The sequence below is a fragment of the Spermophilus citellus genome (assembly GCF_964194105.1).
Source record: "Spermophilus citellus genome assembly, chromosome: 16".
Lineage (NCBI taxonomy): Eukaryota > Metazoa > Chordata > Mammalia > Rodentia > Sciuridae > Spermophilus > Spermophilus citellus.
This window is the reverse complement of record NC_138196.1, coordinates 47,289,477-47,317,442: the sequence shown is the minus strand read 5'-3', so window position 1 is coordinate 47,317,442 and position 27,966 is coordinate 47,289,477. Positions and strand designations below refer to the sequence as shown.

Genomic DNA, 27,966 nt, shown 5'->3' with positions numbered 1-27,966 from the left:
TTTCAATGGGGAAAATGATGAAGATATTCAGCTTCTTTCTTGTCATCACCACTCTAATAATGGGCAGGGAGTGCTGGGTAAGTTTACTGTGAAAACTGATTGTAAAGTCTACTTTGACCTGGATTTTCTTTTATTTTGCAGAAAACTTGTAGTAAACTGGTTACTGAAAAAAGTTAAATAAGGGTAAGGGGAAACATGAGTTTTGTGGAAGTACCTGGCATATAGGTAGCACTTACTTAAAAAAATTTGTGAAGTAAAAATCAGTATTTACAACAAGTAAGTAAATATTTTTAATTCACTGGGTTATTTCCTTGTTTAATATTAAGAATTTAAAACTGGCTACAGTAATTAGAATTGCCCTTGGAATTTCTAACACTGAACACTATTAGTGTAGGCTACCTGGATTATTTAAAAGTAATTATGATAAACTTGTGTCTTCCTTTTGTGAGTCAAAAAGGACAAAATACTTGTTTACTCAAATTTCAGGGAAAAAGAAGACTCCTAAGTTTTAAATAAGCTTACTAAACCCCTATATGCAGTCTCATAAAGATTGAACATACTTGGCCTTAATCCCTTCAGCTATTTTTAAATTATGTAGTGCACTCTATTTAACAATATCACAAACAATTTACCTTTACTGTAAGTGACAAGAGATCGAGACACCATGAAATGTTCTTGTTCTTCATTTTTCAGCTTGTGTGACTCAAGGGCTAAGAAAATAACTCTCAGGATAAATCAAAGTGTGATAGGACACAGTACCAAGAGCAAATAGGAAATAATTCTAGAAAAAGGGGAGACATCTAGTGACCTGGACCTAGAGCTAAGGAAGGGCCTTTATCATGGATTCTCCATTGCTATCTTTTTTTTTTTTTTTTTTTGGAGGCTGAATTTTTGTCCTCCTGAAATTTGTAAGCTGAATTTATAGCCCTTCTCAGGAAGACAGTGTAACTCTTTCCTTTACTCAATAAAACATTTAATCATCCTATTCTGCCTGCCCGTCAGAGGGCCTCGAACATAGGAGATCCTATTTATGGAAAAAGTATGTAGGACAGGAAATTAGCAAATGTAAATTAGGAAATTTATCTGACCACATTGGAATGTTTTAGGAAATTATCTGTGTAAAAGTAGCATAGGGCAATTATATATTAGAATTCACAATTTCTGCCAGGCGTGGTGGTGCACGCCTATAATCCTAGCAGCTCTGGAGGCAGAGGCAGGAGGATTATTCAAAGCAAGCCTCAGCAATTTAGGGAGGCCCTGAGCAACTTAATAAGACCCTGTCTCTTAATAAGATATAAAAAAAGGGATCAAGATGTGGCTCAGTGGTTAAGCCCTACTGGGTTCAGTCTCGGGTACCAAAAAAAAAAAAAAAAAAATTCACAGTTTTTGAGAAGTAAACATTCTTAAATTAATTAATTAATTTTAATTAGGTATGTATGATAGCAGGATGCATTTTGATTCATTGTACACAATTGCAGCACAACTTCACATTTCTATGGTTGTACACGATGTAGAGTTGTACCATGGGTATCTAGGGCAACAATGTCCATCTCATTCCACTATCTTTCCTGCTCCCATGCACCCTCCCTAGAGAAGTAAACATTTTTAATTAGCAGAAGAGATCATGACATGAGCTACAAATAGAGAGAGGTGTTGAGGTGAAATGGGAAAATGGCAAGAAATTATCTCGAGTCTCTTTCCATTCTCCCAGAGGCTTTCCCAGAATTGAGTATTCAAGGGTCTTTATTGCAGGGTCTTGGCCTCAGTAGTTCTTCCTAGGAGACCCACCTCAGCAATTCTCTTTCCCAATTCACCTACCACATTTGCTTTATCTTGAAAGAGCTCTGCTCAGTCTACTGTCACAATAGAAGAAAGCTTAACGGGAAGGGGCGGGACAGGAAAGGAAAGACAATGGAATGACTCTTGACATAACTTTCCTATGTACATACGTGAATATGCCACAGTGAATCTCACCATTGTGTATATATACAACAAGTTAATTTTTTAAAAAAACTATAGGTAAATGGCAGAAAGATTAATGATGGGAAGGGAGCAGGGGGTGGGAAAAATGAAGGGGAAGGAGAGGTACTGAGGTCTGAACTAGAATGTGATACATTGCATTCTTTTATTATTATGTCAAAACAGATTCTACTGTAATGTGTAGCTAACATGAACCAAAAATAAATAAATAAAAGTGAAAAAAGGAGCGTAGCTTATAGACTTGTCCACTCTTACACATATCTTGGGTTATTGGCCTTTCAAGAGGAGATAAATGACGTAACTGAACCAATTCAGGCTCTTTCCATGCCATTTTGAAGCAGCAGAAAGAAAAATAAAGACTAAAGCAAAAAGTTAAAGTGGTTCCAATAGAATTTCCAACAGTGGCAAATGGGTGGGCTACTCTGCTATATGAGTCTAAATCAGCAACCCTTACAAAGGTAACCATATGTCATCAGATTATAAGCATGAAATTATATTTAAAAACGCATTTATACCAAAAGGCCATTTGAAAACCTCATTTTTTTTATGGGGAATAACATACTACCGATAAAATTAACTTCCATAAGCACTTTACTGTTAGTTAAATGATAGGAGTAACTGCTATAAAATACTTTACTGTTTAGGTGGTTTCCTGCAGAGATGGAGAAATGTTCCTTGAGCTGAGAAGTCCAGAGTTCTTTTACCTTCTGGGCTTTCATGAGGAAGTCTTCTGATAAGAATTGAGTCCATTCCTACCTCATGGAATTGTCAAGAGGACTGAATGAGACAACAACTATAAATCTCTTAGCACAGTCATTCTGATTACATGATTTCATTCTTGAGTTCAGGAGTAGCATAAGCCACTTATTCTTCAAATAGCAAATTGTATTAGAAATTTTCACACCACTTTTCTGGTTCGAGTAACATTCTCAAATGGGAGTTGGAGACCAATTTGAATCATTGGTTTATCCAAATTGCTAGCCACATCTATTTTCCATGAAAATTCATAATTCATAGATGCACGTTGCTTTGCAGGCTCTCGAGGACTGTTTCCAGGAGCAGGCATGGCTCAGAGCCCAGGTGCGCCAGCTGGAGACCCGAGTCAAACAGCAACAGGTCAGGATTGCACAGCTTTTGCGTGACAAGGAAGTCCAGTTCCTCGATAGAGGAGAGGAGAATAGTGTCATTGACATTGGAGGCAAGAGACAGTATGCAGGTCAGAATTGAACTTTCTTAAGTCTTTCAGTAACTTTTATCATATACTCAGCTGCAATGCTGGTTATTTGTTCACTTCAGGTCTTGCAAAAGAGCTTTTTCTGTTGGAGTAACAAGCAATATGAAACATATCTTAGAAGTCTTCTACCATATTTTACCTTTTTTTTTCAATGTTATCTGGGAGTGTTTCAATATTATCTGGGAGTGTTTTCAATATTATCTGGGAGTGCAGGGAGTGTTTAATATGAATGCTAAGTACCTGAGAATTTCTATAGTTTTATAAGAAATTATGATGATAGATTTTTAAATATTATTGTACAAATGGCAGATTATAATTATGAATTTTTCTATTTGAGCTTTGTTTTGGTGACTATTTCCATGTTTAATGCAGTTTTTCTTTCTGTTGTTGGTTTCTTTGTTTTTGCTTTTCTGACTGGGTCTCCCTGTGTCACTCATTCTGGTCTTGAACTCCTGGGCTCAAGTGATCTTCCTGTGTCAGCCTCCTGAGTAGCTGGGACTACAGGCACATGCCACTGTGTCCACTTTTCCCTTCTGAAACTCTGATGTGTCTTGGGGTTGGGGGCAAATAAATTAGTATAATAAAATAGCAGGAAAGGAAAAAGAACCACACTTATTAAGAAAAATAAGAGAAGTTTTTTGATATGTATATTTTATAGCTTATTAATTTCCCTCTTGGTTAGGGCAATATTTCCCCCATGGAGGAAGTCAGATGAACAGTTCTCCATAGAGGGTAATGATATATGCATTGAAGTGTATAATGAGTTGATCATTTAAGAACCTTTTGTTTCTGTTATTTAAATCAATCATTCAGTGGTATTTTATTATGGAAGCCTTAGCAAATTAATACATTTTGCAGCACCACAGATATCACCTGTCCTACAAAGCAAGTACCTTTATAATGAAAAGTAGCTCAAGTGTCATTTAGACTGCTCAGGTGCAGGGTCAACTGGTGTACTTTGTCACTAATTCACTAGAAGGTATCATAGAAATCCTTCTGGGAGATCTGCAGTTTGTCCAGAACTTGACTGATCAGTGAAATAGTAATGAGGTAAGGGACAAACAGAAGCACTAAGACTGAGAGTCACAGTTGCTATAGAATGGAGGGTTTCAGTGGCAAGTTGGGGCAAATTCATAAGGGATATGATAAATACATCAGTTGGCAAGGGGTATTGTGAGGTAGGTTCCTATGCAGTCCATTTGCAGTCATTTGGAAATCAGAGAGTGGACAGATGAATTTTGCTTTGAACCCTACTTCCTAAATCCAGGAGACACACAGAATGTGTCAGTCAACATCCTGTGGCTTTAAATGCATGATAGAGGAAAATCTTGTTGATGAATAATAGTCAATGGGTAGTACAGATGGGGAAAATCTTTTAGGGAAATAGTGTACCATTTTCAGAAGAGTGTCTATCATCATTAGAATAATGTATGTTACAGATCATGTTGGTCAACCCAAAATGTAATCCTGCACGATCCTTCTTTGAGAGCATTTGAGGATCAACAGAGGATACTGGAAAAATGCCTACCTAAATACACTTGGACTGTGATATGGTTTGGGCTTCTGCTATCTGCCACCAAGTAGCAAATCAGATCATCTACCAAGAGGTTCTCATCCTCTTTTATCAAGCAGGGTGTTTTAGTCTGTTTGGATTGCTATAACAAAATAACTTATCATTAATAGAAATTTATTTCTCATAGTTCTGGAATGTTTGAGATCAAGGTGCCAGTAGATTCTGGGTCTGATAAAGGCTCGCACTGCTTCTCAGATGGTATCCCTTGCAGGGATCTTTTGTGGTGGAAGGGCTACAAAAGAAACTAGGGCACTCCCTCCAACCTCTTTTATAAGAGCACCAATCCTGTTTACAAGGGTGAAGTGCTCATGACCTAATCACTTCCCAGAAGGCATTGGGTGTCAGCTTCCATCATATGCATTTTGGAGGGACACACATTCAAATCATAGCACAGAGATGGGGGGAAATGAGGCAGTAGCTCTGAGACATGCTTATAGATTTAAAAAGATGTTTTATTTATTAGTTTCAGACATTTAAAGGCCTAGGTGCTCAACCTACATTCAGATTTACTGCAAAAACTCCTTCTGAGAGCCACCTGACCCTACTACTACCAAAGTCTATGGTTAGCTGGTTGTCATATATTGACAGACAGGGCACCGAACATTAATCTTATTCTAGAAGAGTCAGTTACGTTTGGAGCCATACATTCCCTAGCCAGAGGAGAAATAGCAATAATATTTCTGGTTTCTCTGCTAGGTTTGAAACCAGCAAGGCATCCATGAAATTGCTATGTTCTGATGTAACTGATTCTCAATAAGAAAGTCAGAAGAGATTTCCTTTCCTGGTGAATTTTTCTAGACAGACAGCAGAGGCTGTCACAGTGACCGTGAGGACAATGGCGTACACTGACTCTGGGCTCCATCACAGTGGCCCAGATCAGATCTTTCTGGATTTCCCTGCCTACTGTCCCAAACACTTAGCCAAGGTTAAGTCTTGCCTATTGCTCAAAGAATTAATTACAGCATTAGTAGCAATATTTCCTTGAAAAAACGATTCAACTTCTCTGTGCCTCCGTTTTCTCAGTTATAACATGGTTCTGATAATGGCATCTAGTTTACAGCAGTTCTGTGAGGATTACATAAATGATTGCATATAAAGCACTTAGGACTATCCAGTACACAGGGAGTGCTTAATAAATATGATTTTCTTTTCTATGTTCTAAAGATAAATCGTTACAGTTGTCTTAGTCCATTTGTATTTGTCCAAAATACCTGAGTCTGGGTAATTTATAGACAACAAGAATTTATTTCTTATAGTTCTAGAGGCTGTAGTCTGAACTGAAGATGAGACATGCCAGCAGGTTTGGTGCCTTGGTGTCTGGTCAGGGCTGGGTCTTTGGTTCCAAGATGGTGCTTGGCTGCTGTGGACTCTGTAGAAGGCAAACATTGTCCTCACATGGCAGGAGTCCTTTATAAGAGCTCTAATCCCCTCCATGAGGGTTTGTTCTCATGACTTAATTACCTTATAAAGGTCTCACTACTTAATACTATCAGAGTGGTGATTTTTTTAAGTTTCAACATATAAGTTTGGGAAACACAATCAGACCATAGCAACAATAAGTATATACACAACTAGACAGGATCCTGATTAAAAAAACAAGCATTTTACGTATCATATCTATTCCCCTTATACCATCTTCCTTGGGGAAGATGCATATAAATCTTTGACAGTTACATTTGACACATCCTCCCACATGAGCTTGAATTTGCTGGTCAACCCCTGTTAGCACCCCATTTCAAAAAAGGGATCAGTGTGATCAGAGAAGCAGCAACCAACAACCCCAAGTCCATTATCAAAGCTAGAGAAAAGAGGAAAGTGGGAGTGGTGAAAGGGAGAGGGAACAGAATGTAAGAAAAGCATAAAGGAGGAGGTCTTCGATTCTAGGGATGATACCTCCTCCAGGTCACAGGAGCTCAAAATGGAGCACTAAAGTATGTTTGGCAACGGAAGGGATCACTGTGGCAAAGGAAGCCCCATTATTATGCTTTGTGGAAGCAGCATATGTAGTCAGAAGTATGTGGCAGAACTACCATATGATCCAGCAATCCCACTCCTGGGAATTTATCCAAAGATGATGAAATCAGTATGTGGAAGAGACATCTGCACTCCCATGTTCAGTTCAGCACCATTCACAGTAGCCAAGATATGGAATCAACGGAGGGTGTTGATGGATAGATGAGAAAATGTGGTAAATATACACAACGAAACACTACTTAGCTTTAAAAAACAAAGGAAATCCCGCCATTTTGACAACATGGGTGAATCTGGAGGACGTTAGGTTGAGTGAAATAAGTCAGATTTTAGAATACAAATAACTTTTGGGGGAACCTAGAAAATTTGAACTCACAGAGTAGAATGTTGGTTACCAGAGTCTATGGGGGCGAGGGGAGATGAAGAGTTGGGAGATACTGGTCAAAAGATATGAAATTTCTGTTTGACAGGAGGAATAAATAAATAATCTTCAAAGGTATTTTAAAAAGTATACAGAGGGGCTGGGGATGTGGCTCAAGCGGTAGCGCGCTCGCCTGGCATGCGTGCGGCCCGGGTTCGATCCTCAGCACCACATACCAACAAAGATGTTGTGTCCACCGAGAACTAGAAAATAAATATTAAAAATTCTCTCTCTCTCTCTCTCTCTCTCTCTCTCTCTCTCTCTCTCTCTCTCTCTCTCTCTCTCTCACTCTCTCTAAAAAAAAAAAAAAAACTTATTAAAAAAAAAAAAAAGTATACAGAGAACCAGAATGTGAACATTTGGGTTACTGTGCTTTTCCTTTTGCATGTTATATGGCAGGTACACTAAATTTATATTGATTTCTCGGTAGTACCTTCTCTTTGCAGTTTTGGGACTTTTCATTAACCCTTTCCTCTCTGTGGAACATCTTCTGTATTTTCCTTCTTCCCCTCACTTCTTTCAGGAAACTTTTCCTGCCTCAGCAGGCTGGATGAGGTAGCACTTCTCTGCACACCAGAAGCAGCCTTTCCTTTTGTATCATTGTACTTACCTCAGAGTATTGTAACTGCGTGCTTAATTGTCTATCTCCCCTGCCAAACTGTCTAGTTAGTAGTATCTTCAGCACCTCTCATAGTGACTGGCCTATAAAAATATTCAATATTTAAAAAATTTAGTTGGTGGGCAGAACAGGTGAAAGAAAGTGTAGGCAAGTACTTCAAAGAGACCCATGGAGTTAGACAAGACAGTTATTTGAATAACAGCATGAGAGGAGCGAAACATGTTGATCATACAAGGTATGAGCATATACATATGTAATTCAAAAGACAAGTACAGAAATGATCTCAAGGGTAAGAACTGATAGAAGCAAGTAAAGAATCATTATCCCCAATTCCAAACCAAGCTCAGGATTCAGAGTAGCTGATCAAATACCATGTGAACAAGTCACCAACAAGGGTCACAGAATGGCAGTAGGTAGGCAGTTGTTTGTTATTGTGCAACTCATCATGGGAAGAAGTCTGTTGTGTTGAGAGTGGTGGGGCACTAACCCTGGGAAACAAGAGGTGACTGAGGAAAAAATCAAGGTATTAGTGGACATTTAAAATGCCAAGGTCAGAGAAGGGCTGATTGTGCAAAAAGGAATTAGGTAGAAGAGTCATAAGAAACGGATCATTACAAACCATTATATTGGGTGTGGTGGTGGTGGTGGTGGTGATGGTGGTAATGGTGGTGATGGTGGTGTGTATGTGTGTATGTGTATGTATGTATGTGTTATGATGATAAGGTAGATGATAGACATTCTAGATTACTTTTTCTGGGTACACAACTAAAACAAAACCCTAAAGTCAGTAGGTTTGCACTTAATATTCTTCACATATGGTACAAACATGAAAGGAGATGAGGGAATAAAATCTGAAATATACAGTTCAATTGTACTTCATTTTTTAGTGTAGAGACCAATAGTGCTAGAGAGGCTACCAAGGTCAGACACTCAATAAATAAGTATATAACACATAAATTTCAATAAAATGTAATATACTGTGTGTATCATAGACATTATAGAGCATTATATTTATACATAGTGCCTGGGTTCCTTTTGACATAATTGTACATACAAGGAATTTGACTTCAATCCCAATACCATATATTATACAAAATATATAAGAGACTGCTCACATCCAAGTATGTTTCTGGTATCCTTAAATTTACAAAACAAAACAAAACAAAACACTGCTCACATATATGATATGTAGAAATATAAATATCTTTGTTCTTATTTACAAGTTACTATATTATTACTAAATTAGTTATTTTCTGAATTCTAATTCATTGCATGGTAGCAATTTGTGCAAACAATGCATAAATCACATGATTTTTATACAGTGTATAATTAAACTGTATCTATTTTCAAGCATTTGGGTGCATTGTATTATGAGTTAAAATATTACTGTAACAAATTCACATTCATTGGTGATAATTACAGTAATTTGGCATCTTGTCTATTTGACCAGCAAGACCACTGGCTCCCCCATGTCCCCTTCTGCAGAAGCCCCTCGTCTTTATGTCAGTTCTTGAGGTGGCATGTGTAATGGCTACAGTGTAGACTTTGGAAGTCTGGTTTCCAAGTCCAGCTGCCCATCTTGTTAGCCCTGACCTTTGGGAAAATTATATAACATCTTTGTGTCTCATGTTCCTCACCCATAAAATGGGAATGATAAGAATATCTATTTGTCATGAGGATTAAATGAGCCAATATTTTTAATATAGTATTTAGCTCAAAAGAAGTACTCAATGCATGTGAGTAATCTATGGACATTATCATATATTATTTCCCTTGTTTTTAGAACAGCCCACCCATCCCACCCTACAAGTATACTGCATACTCCAAAGAGCCAACAACACTTCTCCTCTTAAGTTTTTCTTGTGTTGCCTCAGTATGAGAATGTCTGGGACAGGTCTAGTTTGGGCATGTCCCAACATGGACTGAGGCTTATCTCTGTTGCTGGACTATTTCAGTGGAGAATGTGGAGTACTTAGTGTCTGTTTTGGTTCTCAGCTTTGAACTTAAAGTCATCATTCTGGGACAAGGGGGAAAAGCTCTTTTGGCAAGCTGGCTTGTCACTCGATGAAGCTTAAACATTCAGTCTTCTATCATGGGTTGCTTTCTGCATGATCAGAGACAGTGTTCACCTCACCCAGTTGAAGGCAATGTTTGTCAAAACAAAGGGCAGGAAGCCCTGGCTTGGTTCTGGTACTAGGTAAGTATCCAAGAATCCTTACTTAGGTAAACCTTCTGTAAACACACAGCTCCCTAAATTTGCCCTTGTCCTACCTATTCTCCAGGAAATACCGTGGGTTAAAACATTGTAAAAATCCGTTTTAAATATCTAGTTAACATTTTAAACACTATATTGATCAAACTTTCTGCTATCACCTTTCTCTTAATTCCCCACTTTGACTTCTTAACTTGTTTTTTTTTTTTTTACTATAAGCAGTTGAACTACTGGTGCTTTTTCGATTTTTTGTTTTTATTTTTATTTATTTATTTTTTTTGTAGTTGTAGATGGACATCGTACCTTTATTTTATTCGTTAACTTTTATGTGGTGCTAAGGATCGAACCCAGTGTCTCACGCATGCTAGGCAAGCGCTCTGCCACTGAGCTACAGCCCCAGTCCCTGGATTTTTTTGATGTGTATTTATTTGTTGGTTTTTGTTTTTGTTTTTCAGTTTTGCTTCCCCGCCCCACATCTTAAGTTGTTCTCTCCTGGGGAGAAGAAACACAAATAAGCAAATTCATAGTTGGCAAAAAATAAAAACAAATTGAAAATGTTGGCAGTAAACTCTATATTAACAAAATTTTCCAAAGGCAACTATTATAGCTAATTATTTCCACATTTGCCTGGAAAATAGCTTAAACCTTATGAGTCTTTGCTATTCAGCTCTTTGGGAGGAGATGAAATGTAAACAAAAAGCTCCTTTCCAAACTTGGTTAAAATGTGCTTACTATGATGAAATTGTCATACAATAGACTTGACCAGAAGACTTAAGCTTTTTGACAATATTGGGCTAACTCGATGTAATCATTTCTGCATTGTTTTTCTTCTTGTTAAATTGCTGAAACAGGGTCACCTTTATAATTGAGGTTGTTTAAGGAACATTTGTGCTTTGACTCTTGCAAATAAATGTACAAACAAAGCCTAGATCATCACAAAGGTGAACATCTCAACAAAGCAGTAGTGTATGATTGGTCTCAGCCTTGTGGGGGACTTTATCACATGACTAAGATTATTTTTTTTCCTTCGGATTCCTATTTCCCACTCAACTTATTTAATATGAATCCTATTTTATCTGTAGCAAAACAAAAGAGTGTAGACAATTTGGCATCAAAACAATGAACATAAAGAAAGAACTTAAAAGTATGTTTAAAGATTGGAATGATCCAGGGCTGGGGCTCAGGCTCAGTGGTAGAGTGCTTGTTTCCCATTGGGTGGGGCCCTGGGTTCCATCCTCAGCTTCACAAAAATAAATAAAATAAAGGTATTGTGTCCATCTACAACTAAAAATTTTTAAAAAAGAAAGAAAGAAAGATAGATTGGAATGGTCCAATCAGGAAGATATTTTTTTTTCTTAAAGAAAATGATAAGGACAAGATGTGAAAGTTAGAGAAGATAAAGCATTTTTATTCAAAAGTCTGAGATGATCTTTGTAGTGGACACTACTTTAGTCACCCTACAAAACAGCTTCCTGAGTATCTAAACAATGCTTAACCATATTCTCAAGTTTGCACAGATCAGCCTAGAGGAGATCCAATGCTTATTAACTTGTCCTACCCTCAAATCACTTGAGAAACAAATATAACCTTTCAGTGACAGGTTGGTGGCAATTTTATTTCAATAGCAAAAGAAACACCATGTAAAGAAAAATGAAAGGAATTATAGAAACTGGTAGTCTTTGGCAAAAACATTTAAGAGTGTGTAACTGTTAGAAATTTCAGTAGGTTAATAAAAAATCTGATAAGACTGAGAAGTTTTAAGAACCTAACAAGATTACTATTTAGGATGTTTCCAATGTTCAGATTACTTATAAGGCTCTAAGTTAAGATAATCAATATTAAATTATTGTTTGAATGTTATATTTCTACCTTTATTTTTAGCTTAATAGAAGAGATAGATTCTACTATGCTGTCTAATAAAGCTATAAGTTTCATATAGATATTTTATAATTAACTGAATACAAATAATTTGTATTTTATATTGTTCTCTGCAAAAATCATAAATCAGAAAACAATTCCTATTTCACTCTTTTCCCTCCATGATCATATCAAGGAGTTAGATAATAATTAAATCCTTGGAAAGGAAATAAGACTTTTCTCATATCTACTGGGAGATGTACAAAATGTAATTATAAAAAGCTGATTATGTCATGTTTCTCCAATGTATTATGTATTATGATTATGATTATGTATGTTTCTCCAATGGTATTAAGTAATGTAATTCAGAGGCTCCCTTAAAAAAAAAAAAGACAAATGACAACTGTTAATTACCTTGTTTTACAAACAGATTGTTCAGAGATTTTTAATGATGGCTATAAGCGCAGTGGATTTTACAAAATCAAACCTCTCCAGAGCCTAGCAGAATTCTCTGTTTATTGTGACATGTCTGATGGAGGAGGATGGACTGTAATTCAGAGGAGGTCTGATGGCAGTGAGGACTTCAACAGGTGTGCTAATCACAACAAAAATTTATTTGCAGTAATAAATGTGAGATTTAAGTTAAAACTTTTAAATCATAACTGAAGTTTATTAATTTAAATTTCACTTACTAAGTAAGAATATGGAGGGTGATTTAACTCAACAAGAAAATATTAGAGGTGGATGTTGGAGGGGGATACCTTGGATATTTCAGATGTCTATTTGGATTTTGCTAAAATTAAACTTCATTTTAAAAATTTTAGAGGATGGAATGACTATGAAAATGGCTTTGGAAATTTTGTCCAAAAAAATGGTGAATATTGGCTGGGCAATAAAAATCTTCACCTATTGACTACACAAGGTAAGTTTTGCATGACAGCAAATTCACTTGAAATACAATAGAAAACAACACTAAAATGTTTTCCACTAAGTCATAGGCAATTGAACAAATTCAGTAACTACTATAATTTGCAGATGGTAATGATATCTATTGAGCAGTAATCCCTTTTGCAAATTGTGGCTGCTTAAAACTAGGAAGAAAAGAAAAGAAACTAGAACAAGGTTGGGAAGGAATTATTTTCTCATATATATATTCTATTTCTTGAAAGGAAATGTAATGTCATAATCAATACAAAATTATGTGTACTGTATCAGTTATCTATTGCCACAATAATATTGTGGAACAAACGATTTCAATACAATAACCATCTATTATTCCTCATAATTCTATAAGTTATCGGAGTAGCTTGCTGTTAAGGGCTAGGTTTTACTGATCTTCAATAGACTTGCTCATGGGTCTGCAATCAACATCCTGGTCAGTGGGAGGCTGACTGCTCTAGGTTAACCTCATATGGAAATATTCAGCTGTGCTCTATATCTTCTCTCATCTTGCAGCTAAATAGCCTGGACTTGTTCTTGTAGCAGAGTCAGGGTTTCAAGGAAGAAAACGGAAGCACATAATCTTTTGAGACCTCAGAACTGACACGCAGCCATTTTCCTTCTATTGGTGAAAAAAAGTCACAAGACCAGCTCAGATTAAGGGGAAAGGAAGTAATAGGGAGAGATATGAAGAGACATTATAAAAGGGAGGTGAAGAATTAGGGAATTGGGGCTGTTTTTGCAATTATATAATCATGATATAAGAAATGTCCTTGTTTCTGTGCCATTTCCCACTTTCTATTTTGAAAACTTCTTCAAAGATACAGCAAAGTTATGGGGCTGGAGCTGTGGAAGTGCGATCCTCAGCACCATAAATAAATATTTATTTATTTATAAAGTAAATAAATAAGTAAAATAAAGACATTGTGTCCATGTTCAACTAAAAAATTAAAAAAGAAAAGATATAGCAAAGTTGAAAGAAGTTTCAACCTACCACCCAGATTCTATATTGACATTTTTCTATGTTTATCACATATCTATGCATCTACCCATCATTCTATCCATCAATCAATTTTTGAAAAAGATACATATTTCAAAGTAAATTGCAGATATCTGTACAATCCTCCCCACCAACATTCATGTGCAGGTCTTTACCTGGAGATTGACATTTGTCTAACATGTTATAATTTGACAACACATTTTCTAAGCTTCTATGTCCCATGTTCTTTTGCTCTTGTCTGTTTCCTTGCTTAACTCTGAGACTATAGTCAACCCCACTCAGTCTGATCCTGAATATTTCATAAAAGGAAGTTGTATTGTCCAAGAAAACATGCTAAATCACAATGTATTAATATTAGAGCAAGGATTTACTTGTTTCATTCAAGTTCAGCAAAGCTAAAGGTGTTTCTATATTCATACTAATCAGTAGGATTATAGTTATAAATATCTTTGAGATATAAGAATAATAGAGTGTATGGATAGGAAGTCTAATACTTTCTCCTTTTTCTTTAGATCGGTGCTTTTTAAATTTATATAAGATTGCCTTTCTTTTGCATATTTATTATCATAATTTTAAATAGTTTTTGCCAGATATATAACTCCTTTCATATCACTTCCATTTCTTTTTCACTTTAATATATATCAAGTTCATCATTTAAACTATGAAAACCCCAAGCAGTAACCCTCGGAACTTTAAAATTTGTATTTATTATTATTATTATTATTATTATTATTATTATTGGCGATTGAACCTAGGGAGAACTTTACTACTGAGTCACATCCCCAGTCCTTTATTTTGAGACAAGCTCTTGGTAAGTTGCTTAGGGCCTCACTAAGTTGCTGAGGCTGGCCTTGAACTTGCAATTCTCCTGCCTCAGCCTCCTGAGTTGCTAGGATTACAGATATGTGCCACCATGCCTGCCACCCTTGGATCCTTCTAAATATATGACATTCAAGCCTCTTTTATTGTGTACATTTTTGCCCAGATGACTTTGCCAACAAATCTGCTTCACCTTCATATTTGTTTATTTGGTGCTAGGGATTAAATCCAGGGCTTTGCACCTACTAAGCACATGCTCTATCACTGAGCTACATCCGCAAGTCTCCCTTTCATGTTTTGATTAAGTGTTTGGGCTGCTTGTTCTTACTATAAATGTATTATCAGTTCCAGGCTTTACAACAATGTATCACATCATCCCAAACAAAAGACAGAGCCCTGGTGCCTGCATTCTTTAATTATGAGAGCACTTAAGGTAGTGAAATTGCATCTGAAAATAGCTTTATCCCTGTTATACAAAGTGTGACTGGAAGTGTTTGCAACAAAATCCATTCCATGGATTTTGAGATTAATGTTCACTTGTTCTTGAGCTAATATCAAAGGAAGGTTTTTCATATAACTCCCAGGATTCCTCTCTCTTCTTCTAGTAGTTCTTGAAGGGTTTACTGGCTGATCTTTTCTACTACCAGGAAAAATAACTAAGTTCACTTACAGGCAGGCAAGAGAGAGTATCTTGTGAAATGTTGTGGCCTGATACTCAAAATACAAGATATCATTAATAGTACTTCTTTATTTTTTACTTTTTAAAATATTTTGTTTTAGTTGCAATTGGACAATACCTCTATTTTATTTTTATGTGGTGCTGAGGACCGAACCCAACGCCCCACACGTTCTAGGTGAGCGCTCTATCACTGAGCCACAACCTTAGCCCAGTAATTCTTTATTTTTAAGATTAAGATTCTTATTTGGAAAAAGGGATATACTATTAAAATTCTTAAAACGTCTGTCTTTTCATTATTAGATTTATTATTCTACTAACTAAATAATGATTTTTCTGTTGTTTTTTTTTTTTTACCAAGTGAATTGTACTAGTTGTTATGTATAATTTTTAGTAGAACCTTTCTACCTCTACTATTGTGTCCTTTTTTTCCCCCAGTAAAATAAGCAATAAAATATTCTTGTTGTAAATACAAGGGGGTCACTGCTTATTCTTTGAAAACTGATTCTTGGTAGAAGGAAATTTAAAAAGAGCTATAAATTACTTTTTAACTTCCCCAGTCAATGTCACGTCACACATTTTTTTTTAATTTGTTTTACTTAGTTACACATGACAGTACAGTGATCTTGACATATCATACATTTGAATCAGATGGGATATAATTTCTCATTTTTCTGAGTATACAGGTTGCAGAATCACATTGGTCATGCAGTCACATATATACACACAGTAATAATAATGTCTGTTTGATTCTACTATCCTTCCTATCTCCCCATCCCCTCCCCTCCCCTCCTAACACTTCTCTCTACCTAATCTAGGGTAACACTATTCTTTTTTTATCCTCACATCTTCATACATATATTTTGTATAACAATGAGGGTCTCCTTCATTTTAAAAATGCAATTTCTTGTTTCTTTTCCAGGAGACTACACTTTAAAAATTGATCTCACAGATTTCGAAAAAAATAGCAGTTATGCACAATATAAAAATTTCAAAGTCGGGAATGAAAAGGTACTACAATTTCCCAATTATTATCAACATGGATTAGTAATGAGAACCTACAATGTAACTCTAAGTCAGTAGAAATAAAAACATACCATAGAGTCTCTTCTATATTAAATAAACATGTTTAAATGATGATAACTGGTAGGAAAACTTTCCTCTTTTTCTTTAGAATTCCTATGACTTGCATATCGGGGAATATTCTGGAACAGCTGGAGACTCCCTTGCAGGGAACTTCCATCCCGAGGTGCAGTGGTGGGCTAGTCACCAAAGCATGAAGTTCAGCACGTGGGACAGAGATAATGACAACTACGAAGAGAACTGTGCCAAGGAGGAACAGTCTGGCTGGTGGTTTAACAGGTTGGATGCTTTATGAACATGGTTGCTATGGTGTTGCTGATCGCTCAGTGGTGGGCATTAATTATAATACATGAGGTCATGTTGGTCTTATTTGTAATATGAATATTATTAAGTAAGCCCTAATAGGATTCTTCTGCCATGAAGTATTTTTGAAGATTTGTTCATTGTGTACATGAGCGAAGTTTGAAAGATTTGTTTTGGGAATATACAGAATTACTACTTTTACAAAGATTGTTTGCAAACTGTATAATGGATAAATAATAAATAGAAGGCCACAAATAGACACAAAGAAAACATATATTCATGGGAGAAGTATTTGTGGCATCCTAATAATCAACTAATGCTTCACTTTTTCATATTATACAAAATAGACATTGCTATTGCTGTACTTTTTTTACATAGTGCTACTTTTCAAGCACAGTGACTTTCATTATTTCACTGAATTCAAATTCTCCCAGTGCAGAAATGTTTTCTACAATAGTCCCCAAACCTAATCCTACTCTCTGATTAATACTTAAATGTTATTTTATCAGTAAGATCATTCAAAATTTTTTTTGATACTGGGGATTGACAGGGGTGCTCTACCTCGGAGTTATATCCTTAGTGCTTTTTATTTTTTATTTTGAGATAGTCTCACTAAATTGCTGAGACTGGCCTCAAACTTGCAAACTTCCTGTCTCTGCCTCCTTAGTTGCTGGGATTACAGGTTGTGCACCACTGCACCCAACTTCCATTTTTGATTGTACAAACATCTTCCTTTTATGGATCTAAAATTTGTCTTCTACCTTACCAGGTTTGTCCTCAGGAGCTATGGAGTAATTGTAATTCCTTTCCTATGTAACTAACTCTCTGGCATCAAGTGAGAAGCTATGAATTGCATTCCTAAGGTCTTCTTTCTGAGCCAAATATCCCTCATTCCTTTAACCATTGTCCACTGGAGATGCTGGACTACTAATTTCCATTTGTTGTATTCACAAATTTAAGACAGAAATGGAAACCTCATGCAGAGAGTCTTAAAAAATGACCCAGTGGGGGCTGGTGATACAGCTCAGTTGGTCAAGTGCTTGCCTCACATGCACAGAGCCCTAGGTTCAATCTCCAGCACAACAACAACAACAAAAAGACCCAATGGGCCTGCTATATCTGCAGAACAAATGTGCTCCAAGATTTGAAAGATCTTTTCTTGTTAGAAGATGAGTGCCACTTCAAATATCTGGACATTTAAACCTTTAATTTTTCAATCTTTGATATTTCTGGAGTGTCTGGTTTTCCTAATAATGAGGACTATCCATTTAATTTTTTAATAAGTATTTTGGAATCCTCTATTCTATTGAACAGAGGCATACCAGACATGTGTTAATTTTACTTACAATTATGAAAGTCCTCATTATAACATCAGTTATTATCACAGTTATTTTAGAGTGGTAGATTCAATTCAGATACAAGGAGCTAAACGTAGTGGAGCATATCAAGCAGATCTAAGGAGTTGGAAAAAGAGGTTGTTTTTTTTAATGGATTTTGCTTTTTTAAATTTTTTAAAGTTTTAGTCCAATTACTATCTGGCCATTTATAGGAGAACTGGAGTACATGCAGTAATGTGAAGGAACAAAGAAACAAAATAATTTCCCCTACTTTGCAAATGACCAGTGATGATCATCTTTTCCTCTGTGGCTTTCCTGTTCTTCAAAAAAAAACCATCTGCAACTTCCCCTCCTCCTCTTCATTTTCCTCCCACTTTACTTCTAAGTTAGCATTATTTAACACTTACCCATAATTCACAAAGACATTTGAAAGCATCAATAATGTTTGATTTTGGCAGGGAATGGTGGCACATATCTGTAATCCCAGGGACTCAAGAAATAAAGGTCAACCCGGGAAGTGTGGCAAGGCCCTATCTCAAAATGAAAAGGGCTGGGGATGTAACTCAGTGGAAGAGCACCCCTGAGCTCAATCTATAGTACTGCAAAATAAATAAATATGTAAATAAATAAATTAAATGTTGGATTTTGAACAGAATTCCATGTGCAGAAAAATCACTAGTATTACCACGAGATCTAAAGTATGTTCTTTATCCAATTAGTTGACTAGTTTGCACCGGAATGACAACTGGCACACATACTAATTGGGCAAATAAATGATTGACCTGCTTTAGAGCGAACAAAGAAAGACAATTCAGTAGCTGGAGCCACCAAAGAAAACTTAGAAAAGCTAGAGATAAAGTAAATAGTTCTAGAAATTTGATCTACTTCTACTATTATGTTTTAACTCTATTGTTCTCTTTTCCTCTTTCCTTTTTATTTTCCCTGTCCTATCGAACTTCTAATTTACACAGAATATTAGCACTTGATAATTATTCCTCATATGGCAAACCAATCATGGAGCATTGCTGCCCTCTCTGTGCTGCTGGTACAGAGTCTAAACATGAGCACCACAACCGCTTCTTCACAAGCATGCACCTACCTACCATCATCCAACCTGGTGTCAAGTCCAGGCTGTTCTCAGAATTGGATGCTGGAAAATTATTCTTAGAAAGTCAGTTTCCAAATAAGTTTCAAATCACAGACTAAATATCAAAGTAAATCAAAGAATATGTAGAAGATGTCAATATAAAGAGATGCCAAAATATTTATCCTGGAGACTCAATTTACAAGTGTTCTTTTTTCTAACATTACTTTTCATGGTGTTTCAAAAATACAGTAAAATCTAGACACTCGCAGATTTAGCCTACATGGTGTCAATTAGTGACATCCATTTAAATTAGGAGAATGGCCAGGGGGTCACTAAAAGCAAATTACTAAGCTAAGTGATCCAACGCAGCCACTTGGCATTTATGGGTGTATTATGTAATTTTTTTTTTAGTTCTTTTTTTTTTTTTATTTATTGGATGTTCACAACATTACAAAGCTCTTGACAAATCATATTTCATACATTAGAATCAAGTGGGTTATGAACTCCCAATTTTTACCCCAAATACAGATTGCAGAATCACATCGGTTACACATCACATTTTTACATACTGCCATATTAGTGACTGTTGTATTCTGCTACCTTTCCTATCCTCTACTATCCCCCCTCCCCTCCCCTCCCATCTTCTCTCTCTACCCCATCTACTGTAATTCATTTCCCTTCATGTTTGTTATCCCATTCCCCTCATAACCTCTTATATATAATTTTGTATAACAATGAGGGTCTCCCTCCATTTCCATGTGATTTCCCTTTTTTTCTCCCTTTCCCTCCCACCTCATGTCTCTGTTTAATGTTAAACTTTTCTTCCTGCTCTTCCTCCCTGTTCTGTTCTTAGTTGCTCTCATTATATCAAAGAAGACATTTGGTATTTGTGTTTTAGGGATTGGCTAGCTTCACTAAGCATAATCTGCTCTAGTGCCATCCATTTCCCTGCAAATTCCGTGATTTTGTCATTTTTTAGTGCTGCGTAATACTCCACGGTGTATAAATGCCACATTTTTTTTATCCATTCATCTATTGAAGGGCATCTGGGTTGATTCCACAGTCTAGCAATTGTGAATTGTGCTGCTATGAACATGGATGTGGCAGTATCCCTGTAGTGTGCTCTTTTAAGGTTTTCAGGAAATAGTCCGAGAAGGGCAATAGCTGGGTCAAATGGTGGTTCCATTCCCAGCTTTCCCAGGAATCTCCATACTGCTTTCCAAATTGGCCGCACCCGTTTGCAGTCCCACCAGCAGTGTACAAGAGTACCCTTTTCCCCACATCCTCGCCAGCACTCGTTGTTGTTTGACTTCGTCATGGCTGCCAATCTTACTGGGGTGAGGTGGTATCTTAGGGTGGTTTTGATTTGCATTTCCTTGACTGCTAGAGATGGTGAGCATTTTTTCATGTACTTGTTGATTGATTGTATGTCCTCCTCTGTGAAGTGTTTGTTCATGTCCTTGGCCCATTTGTTGATTGGGTTGTTTGTTTTCTTATTGTCTAATTTTTTGAGTTCTTTGTATACTCTGGATATTAGGGCTCTATCTGAAGTGTGAGGAGTAAAAATTTGTTCCCATGATGTGGGCTCCCTATTTACTTCTCTTATTGTTTCTCTTGCTGAGAAAAAACTTTTCAGTTTAAGAAAGTCCCATTTGTTGATTCTTGTTATTAACTCTTGTGCTATGGGTGTCCTGTTAAGGAATTTTGAGCCCGTCCCCACAATCTGTAGATCGGAGCCAACTTTTTCTTCTATCAGACGGAGAGTCTCTGATTTGATATCTAGCTCCTTTATCCAATTTGAGTTGACTTTTGTGCATGGCGAGAGTAGGGGATTCAGTTTCATTTTGTTGCATATGGATTTCCAGTTTTCCCAACACCATTTGTTGAAGATGCTATCCTTTCTCCATTGCATGTTTTTAGCTCCTTTATCAAATATAAGATAGTTGTAGCTTTATGGATTAGTCTCTGTGTCCTCTATTCTGTACCATTGGTCCACCCGCCTGTTCTGGTACCAGTACCATGCTGTTTTTATTACTATTGCTCTGTAATATAGTTTGAAATCTGGTATCGCTATACCACCTGATTCACACTTCCTGCTTAGAATTGTTTTTGCTATTCTGGGTCTTTTATTTTTCCATATGAATTTCATGATTGCTTTATCTATTTCTACAAGAAATGCCGTTGGGATTTTGATTGGCATTGCATTGAACCTATAGAGAACTTTTGGTAATATCGCCATTTTGATGATGTTAGTTCTGCCTATCCATGAACAAGGTATATTTTTCCATCTTCTAAGATCCTCTTCTATTTCTTTCTTTAGGGTTCTGTAGTTTTCATTGTATAGGTCTTTCACCTCTTTTGTTAGGTTGATTCCCAAGTATTTTATTTTTTTTGAGGATATTGTGAATGGAGTGTTTTTCCTCATTTCCATTTCAGAAGTTTTGTCGCTGATATACAGAAATGCCTTTGATTTATGTGTGTTGATTTTATATCCTGCCACTTTGCTGAATTCATTTATTAGTTCTAGTAGTTTTTTTGTAGACCCTTTTGGGTCTTCTAGGTATAGAATCATGTCATCTGCAAATAGTGATAATTTAAGTTCTTCTTTTCCTATTTTTATGCCTTTAATTTCTTTCGTCTGTCTAATTGCTCTGGCCAGTGTTTCGAGAACTATATTGAATAGAAGTGGTGATAGGGGGCATCCCTGTCTTGTTCCAGATTTTAGAGGGAATGCCTTCAATTTTTCTCCATTCAGAATGATGCTAGCCTGAGGCTTAGCATAGATAGCTTTTACAATGTCGAGGTAAGTTCCTGTTATCCCTAGTTTTTCTAATGTTTTGAACATAAAGGGATGCTGCACTTTGTCAAATGCCTTTTCTGCATCTATCGAGATGATCATATGGTTCTTATCTTTAAGTCTATTGATGTGGTGAATAACATTAATTGATTTCCGTATATTGAACCATCCTTGCATCCCAGGGATGAATCCTACTTGATCATGGTGCACGATTTTTTTGATGTGCCTTTGTATCCGATTCGCCAGAATTTTATTGAGGATTTTTGCATCTAGGTTCATTAGAGATATTGGTCTGTAGTTTTCTTTCTTTGAGGTGTCTTTGTCTGGTTTCGGAATCAGGGTGATGTTGGCCTCATAGAATGAATTTGGAAGAGCTCCCTCTTTTTCTATTTCCTGAAATAATTTGAAAAGTATTGGTATTAATTCTTCTTTAAAGGTTTTGTAGAACTCCGCTGTATACCCATCCGGTCCTGGGCTTTTATTGGTTGGAAATCTTTTGATTGCTTCTTCTATTTCATCTATTGATATTGGTCTGTTTAAGTTGTGAGTTTCCTCCTGACTCAGTCTGGGCAAATCATATGACTTAAGGAATTTATCGATGTCTTCACTATCTTCTATTTTATTTGAATATAGGTTTTCAAAATAATTTCTAATTGTTTTCTGTATTTCTGAAGCGTCTGTTGTAATATTGCCTTTTTCATCCCGTATGTTAGTAATTTGAGTTCTCTCTCTTCTTCTCTTCGTTAGTATGGCTAGGGGTCTGTCGATCTTATTTATTTTTTCAAAGAACCAACTTTTTGTTTTGTTAATTTTTTCAATAGTTTCTTTTGTTTCAATTTCATTGATTTCTGCTCTGATTTTAATTAATTCTTGCCTTCTGCTACATTTGCTATTGTTTTGCTCTTCCTTTTCTAGGGCTTTGAGATGAAGTGTGAGCTCATTTATTTGTTGGTTTTTCCTTTTTTTGAGGAATGACCTCCAGGCGATGAATTTCCCTCTCAAAACTGCTTTCATTGTGTCCCATAGATTCCGATATGTTGTGTCTGTATTTTTATTTATCTCTAAGAATTTTTTGATTTCCTCCTTTATGTCTTCTGTAACCCATTGATCATTCAGTAACGTATTGTTCATTGTCCATGTGATGTAGGATTTTTCCTTCCTTCTTTTATCATTGATTTCCAGTTTCATTCCATTATGATCAGATAAAATGCATGGTATTATCTCCACCCCTTTATATTTACTGAGGGTTGCCCTATGGCATAATATATAATCTATTTTTGAGAAGGTTCCATGTGCTGCTGAGAAAAAAGTATATCCACTTGATGATGGTTGATATATTCTATATATGTCAGTTAAGTCTAGGTTATTGATTATGATATTGAGGTCAATAGTTTCTTTATTCAACTATTGTTTGGAGGATCTGTCCAATGGTGAGAGAGGTGTGTTGAAGTCACCCATGATTATTGTGTTGTGGTCTATTTGATTCTTGAACTTGAGGAGAGTTTGTTTTATGAATGTCGCAGCGCCATTATTTGGTGCATAAATATTGATAATTGTTATGTCTTGTTGGTGAATGGTTCCTTTTAACAGTATATAATGTCCTTCCTTATCCCTTTTGATTAACTTAGTCTTGAAGTCGATTTTATTCGATATGAGAATGGCCACCCCTGCTTGCTTACGAGGACCGTGTGCGTGGTATATTTTTTCCCAACCTTTTACCTTGAGCCTGTGTATGTCTTTTCCAATCAGATGTGTCTCCTGGAGGCAGCATATTGTTGGATTTGTTTTTTTAATCCATGTTACCAGCCTATGTCGCTTTATTGGAGAGTTTAAGCCATTAACATTTAGAGTTACTATTGATATATGGTTTGTACTTCCTGCCATGTTTGATTATTTATCTCTTTTTTTTCCCCTAATTTAGATTGTTTCTCCATGATTAGCTTTCGCCCCATCCTCTGTCTTTACCGAGGCACTTCCCGCTGATGGTTTTGGTTATTGTTTTCCATTTCTTCCTCGTGTAGAGTTTTGCTCAAGATGCCTTGCAATGCTGGTTTTCTGGCTACAAATTCTTTTAGCTTTTGTTTGTCATGAAAGATTTTTATTTCGTTGTCGTATCTGAAGCTTAATTTTGCTGGATACAGAATTCTTGGTTGGCATCCATTGTCTTTCAGTGTTTGAAATACGTTGTTCCAGGATCTTCTCGCTTTCAGCGTCTGTGATGAAAAATCCGTTGTCAACCTTATTGGTTTACCCCTAAATGTAATCTGCCTCTTTTCTCTTGTAGCTTTTAATATTATCTCTTTGTTCTGTATATTGGATAGCTTCATAACAATGTGTCTTGGCGTTGGTCTACTGTGATTTTGTGTGCTCGGTGTCCTGTATGCATCTACAATTTGTATATCTGTTTCCTTTTTTATTTCTGGGAAGTTTTCTGTAATTATTTCCTTCAGCACGTTACTCATTCCCTTGGCATGAATCTCTGTGCCTTCCTCTATCCCGATGACTCGTAAGTTTGATTTTTTTAAAGTATCCCAAATCTCTTGGATGTTTTTCTCGTGATTTTTTACCAGTCTCTCTGAGTTGGCTAGACTCTTTTCAAGATGATATATTTTGTCTTCATTATCTGACGTTCTGGCTTCTACTTGCTCCACTCTGTTAGTGATACTCTCGATTGAGTTTTTAATTTGGTTTATCGTTTCCTTCATTTCTAGAATTATTGTTTGATTTTTTTTATATTCTCTATCTCCTGATAAAGATGCTTAACTTCTTCTTTTATCTGTTTATGTAATTCCTTTTCAATGTGCTCTTTAAGGTTCCTTTCCATCTGTCTAAGGTGTTCCTTGAGTTCTTTATATGGCCATTTTTCTGATGACTCCAGGTCCTCCTGAATATTTAGGCTGTCTTTCATTGTTTGTACTCCTTTTCTTCCTTGCTTTTTTATGCTCATGATACTTCTTGTTCTGTTTGACTGCTGAGTTACTGTTTACTCTTATAAATTTATTTGATGCTTGGGAGGAGAGGTATTAGAAGGGAAGGGAAGAAGTGACTAAATAGAGTGAGTGTAGGCAGGTGGAATTCAAGAGAGGGGGAATAAGAAAATTGAAAAGAAATGAAAAGACAAAAGAAAAGAAAGTGAAAAGAAAGAAATAAAAAACGAAAAAATAAAAATTTTAAAACAAACAAACAAAATTATAATGATAATAGAAAAATGAAATTGGAGTTTAAAAAATAATAATAATAATAGAATAAAAAGAATTGAAAAAATTGAAACCATTAATAAGAAAGTTAAAGAACAACAACAACATCAACTACAAAAAGTTAGAATAAAAAAAATACTAATAATAATCATTAAAAAAAATAGTAATAATAATAAATGCAGTCATAGAGCTCGATTAACTTCTCTTCCAGTAGGTGGAGCTACGCCCACTGGGCCAGGCTTCTCCTCGTGATAGGTGGGAACCAATCACTGTGCCTCAGCTCTTCTTCCCAGACTGTGCGAGTCTCCAGTCCTGAGTGCCCAGGTCCTTCTCTTGTGGTTCCTCAATCCAGGCCCCACTCACCTGTGACGCTTACCACATTACTGGCTACACGCCGGGTCTGCTGCTCCTGGGAGCCCTGTTTTCACGGATGCCTGGGCACACCCTTTCCGTTTGCCTCCCTCGGACCCTAAGTTTGTAGGGCTTGGGGCTGAGGACCCCCAGCAAATTTGTTTGCCCTTAGGTAGCAACTCCCCTGGTAGCTGGTGCAAGGGACCTCTGTTTTCAGCCCTGGTGGGACCGATAGCCGTGGTTCTGCTCCACTAGTCCCACGTTACTCCTGATTCCCTGGGTCTGGCTATGGTGCTCAGTTGGCTTTTACCTCTGTGAGATCAGGTGGGCCGACTAGTTATTTCAGCAGGATCATTAGTGCTGAGTCACGAGAAGCAGGCGATCCGGGGCTTAAATGCAGCAAATTCGGGCTCAGTGTGTGTTTTCTGAGGGGCCCAAAGTGTATGCCCTAGCTCCACGTCAGCTCAGCATTGCCTAGTAATCCTGAGCAAACAGGCTTCAGATAATTTACAGCTCTCTATGCCCTCGCAGTTGAAGAGGTCAGAGACTTGATCCCTCCGCGTCTGCCGTCATGTTAGACCTCCTCAATGATATTCATGTTACCCTTACAGTTTCCTGGCATAAGCAAGATCTTGGGGTTATACAAACTGCTGCTTCTGTTTCCAGTCCAGTTTTCTAGAACTGAAATCCTGCTGCCTTCGCCTCCACCTCTGGTCCGCGCTCTTTGGCGCCGCACTTGTCTGAGACCTTAGCAGTGCCGCCGCGGAGGGCCCAAGCGGCTGCCGCTCCGCCTGTCCCCTCGCAGAGGGATGCCGAATGACCCCAGAGCAGGCTATGCCCCAAGGTGCAGCAGGGAACAGGCGACCGAGGCACTTGAGGCCATGGACCAGCCTTCGGAGGACAGGGTTCGGCACGCAGCCCAGTTCCAGTCTCTAGCTGCGGTAGCTGGACCGTGTAGACAGGGCCATCAAGACAGCATGCAGAAAGCAAATGGCGGCTCCCGCGGAGTGGATTTTCGGCTCCGAAACTACAGCCCCGCCAACAATTCCAATCCACTAACTCTCCCTGTATAGACAATATTCAAAAAAAAAAAAAAAAAAAGGGCGGGGTGTACTGAGCTTTCTTTGCCTCAGGTACTTACAATCCACTGCTGATTGCCCATTCAGCTTCTCTGCCGGGAGCGAAGTGAAAGAGGAAGCATATGGGCGCAAAGCGCCAGTGGTTTTGAGCAGGAAAGCGTCCGGGAGCCAAGCGTCTCTTTTTCAATCTCTTTGTTTTTTCTGTTGCTTGGCCGGGTGGTCCACTACAGATTAATGGTGAAAGGAGCTCTAACAAGCTGGGCGAAGTCTCTATTAAAGCCGCTGTTCTGAGCACCAGGCTCAGCACTTCAGCTACCCCCTTACGCAGCGGCCATCTTCTCCCTCTGTATTATGTAATTTTTGATTTCACAATTTGGGTTCTTGTCATAGATTTTCAAAACTACCCCTTGTGAATGTTCTTATACTCTAATATTTGATATCTTTTCATTGGTTATATCAATAAAGAAACATAGTAATTAATATCGTAGTAACAACACAGAAAATTATCTTGTGCTCTTACCTGCAATTTATACATACATACCAGGGACAAATGTACAGGCTCTAAAGGAGGAAGAAGGACATTTAAAGTTTTTATGATAACCTAGTGAACTTTTCTAGATTGGTGCAATATATATTAAAAATTAACTTAGCAATTCAGACAAATGATTACTGGTCGATGGCTGGGAAAATTGTAAATGGTAGTTTAGGTTTTGTTTGCCTATCCTTGAGATTAAAAAAAAAAAAAAACAATTGATAGGTTAGTGATTTAAAGAAGAGGAAGAAGGGTGCTTGAATTACAAAGCCACATCTTGGTGGCAGACTGCTGAACCCAGACACGCAGATCAACCAGGGAAGCCTCAACAGGGCACCTTTCCCCCACCTTGATTTGCTTATTCATGCCCCTCTTGCCAAGCAGGATATTAGCTCCCTTGATCTGGAGGATATAAGGCTGGAGGTTACAAAGTCGTTCTTTGCTTTGTTGTTGTTGTTGTTGTTGTTTAAAGATTACTAAGAACTGAAATGTTTACTTTTCAATACTTTACAAATGGCCTGTGTTGGATCCTCAGATTTGCTGTGGCCCTAAAACTCACCATTTTAAAATAATTGTCTTTTGTAGGAATGTTTCAGCTCTTGGAAACCAATAAATATTCATGTGTCAAAGAAATGGCAGAATCCATAGTTGAAAAGTTTTGATCATTCGCTAGCAAAATATAGTTTCTGAAGTGTGTTTTTCTAGTCTAATAAGTCTGTTTTCTTTTTTCTCCCACTAGGTGTCACTCAGCAAACCTGAATGGTGTATACTACAGGGGCCCCTACACAGCTGAAACCGACAATGGTGTGGTCTGGTACACCTGGCATGGGTGGTGGTATTCTTTGAAATCTGTGGTTATGAAAATTCGGCCAAATGATTTTATTCCAAATATTGTTTAA

The 27,966-nt window shown here is 37.1% G+C and overlaps 1 protein-coding gene across 1 annotated transcript; it reads left to right on the top strand.

Annotated features, from left to right (window-relative positions):
- On the top strand, positions 1-27,966 carry FGL1 (fibrinogen like 1; the record flags this gene model as incomplete). Its single annotated transcript, XM_081269439.1, has 7 exons — positions 1-77; positions 3,016-3,196; positions 12,298-12,457; positions 12,692-12,789; positions 16,224-16,312; positions 16,476-16,663; positions 27,807-27,966. The coding sequence occupies exons 1-7, from the start codon at positions 6-8 to the stop codon at positions 27,964-27,966; spliced, it is 948 nt and encodes a 315-aa protein (XP_081125565.1). The 5' UTR covers positions 1-5.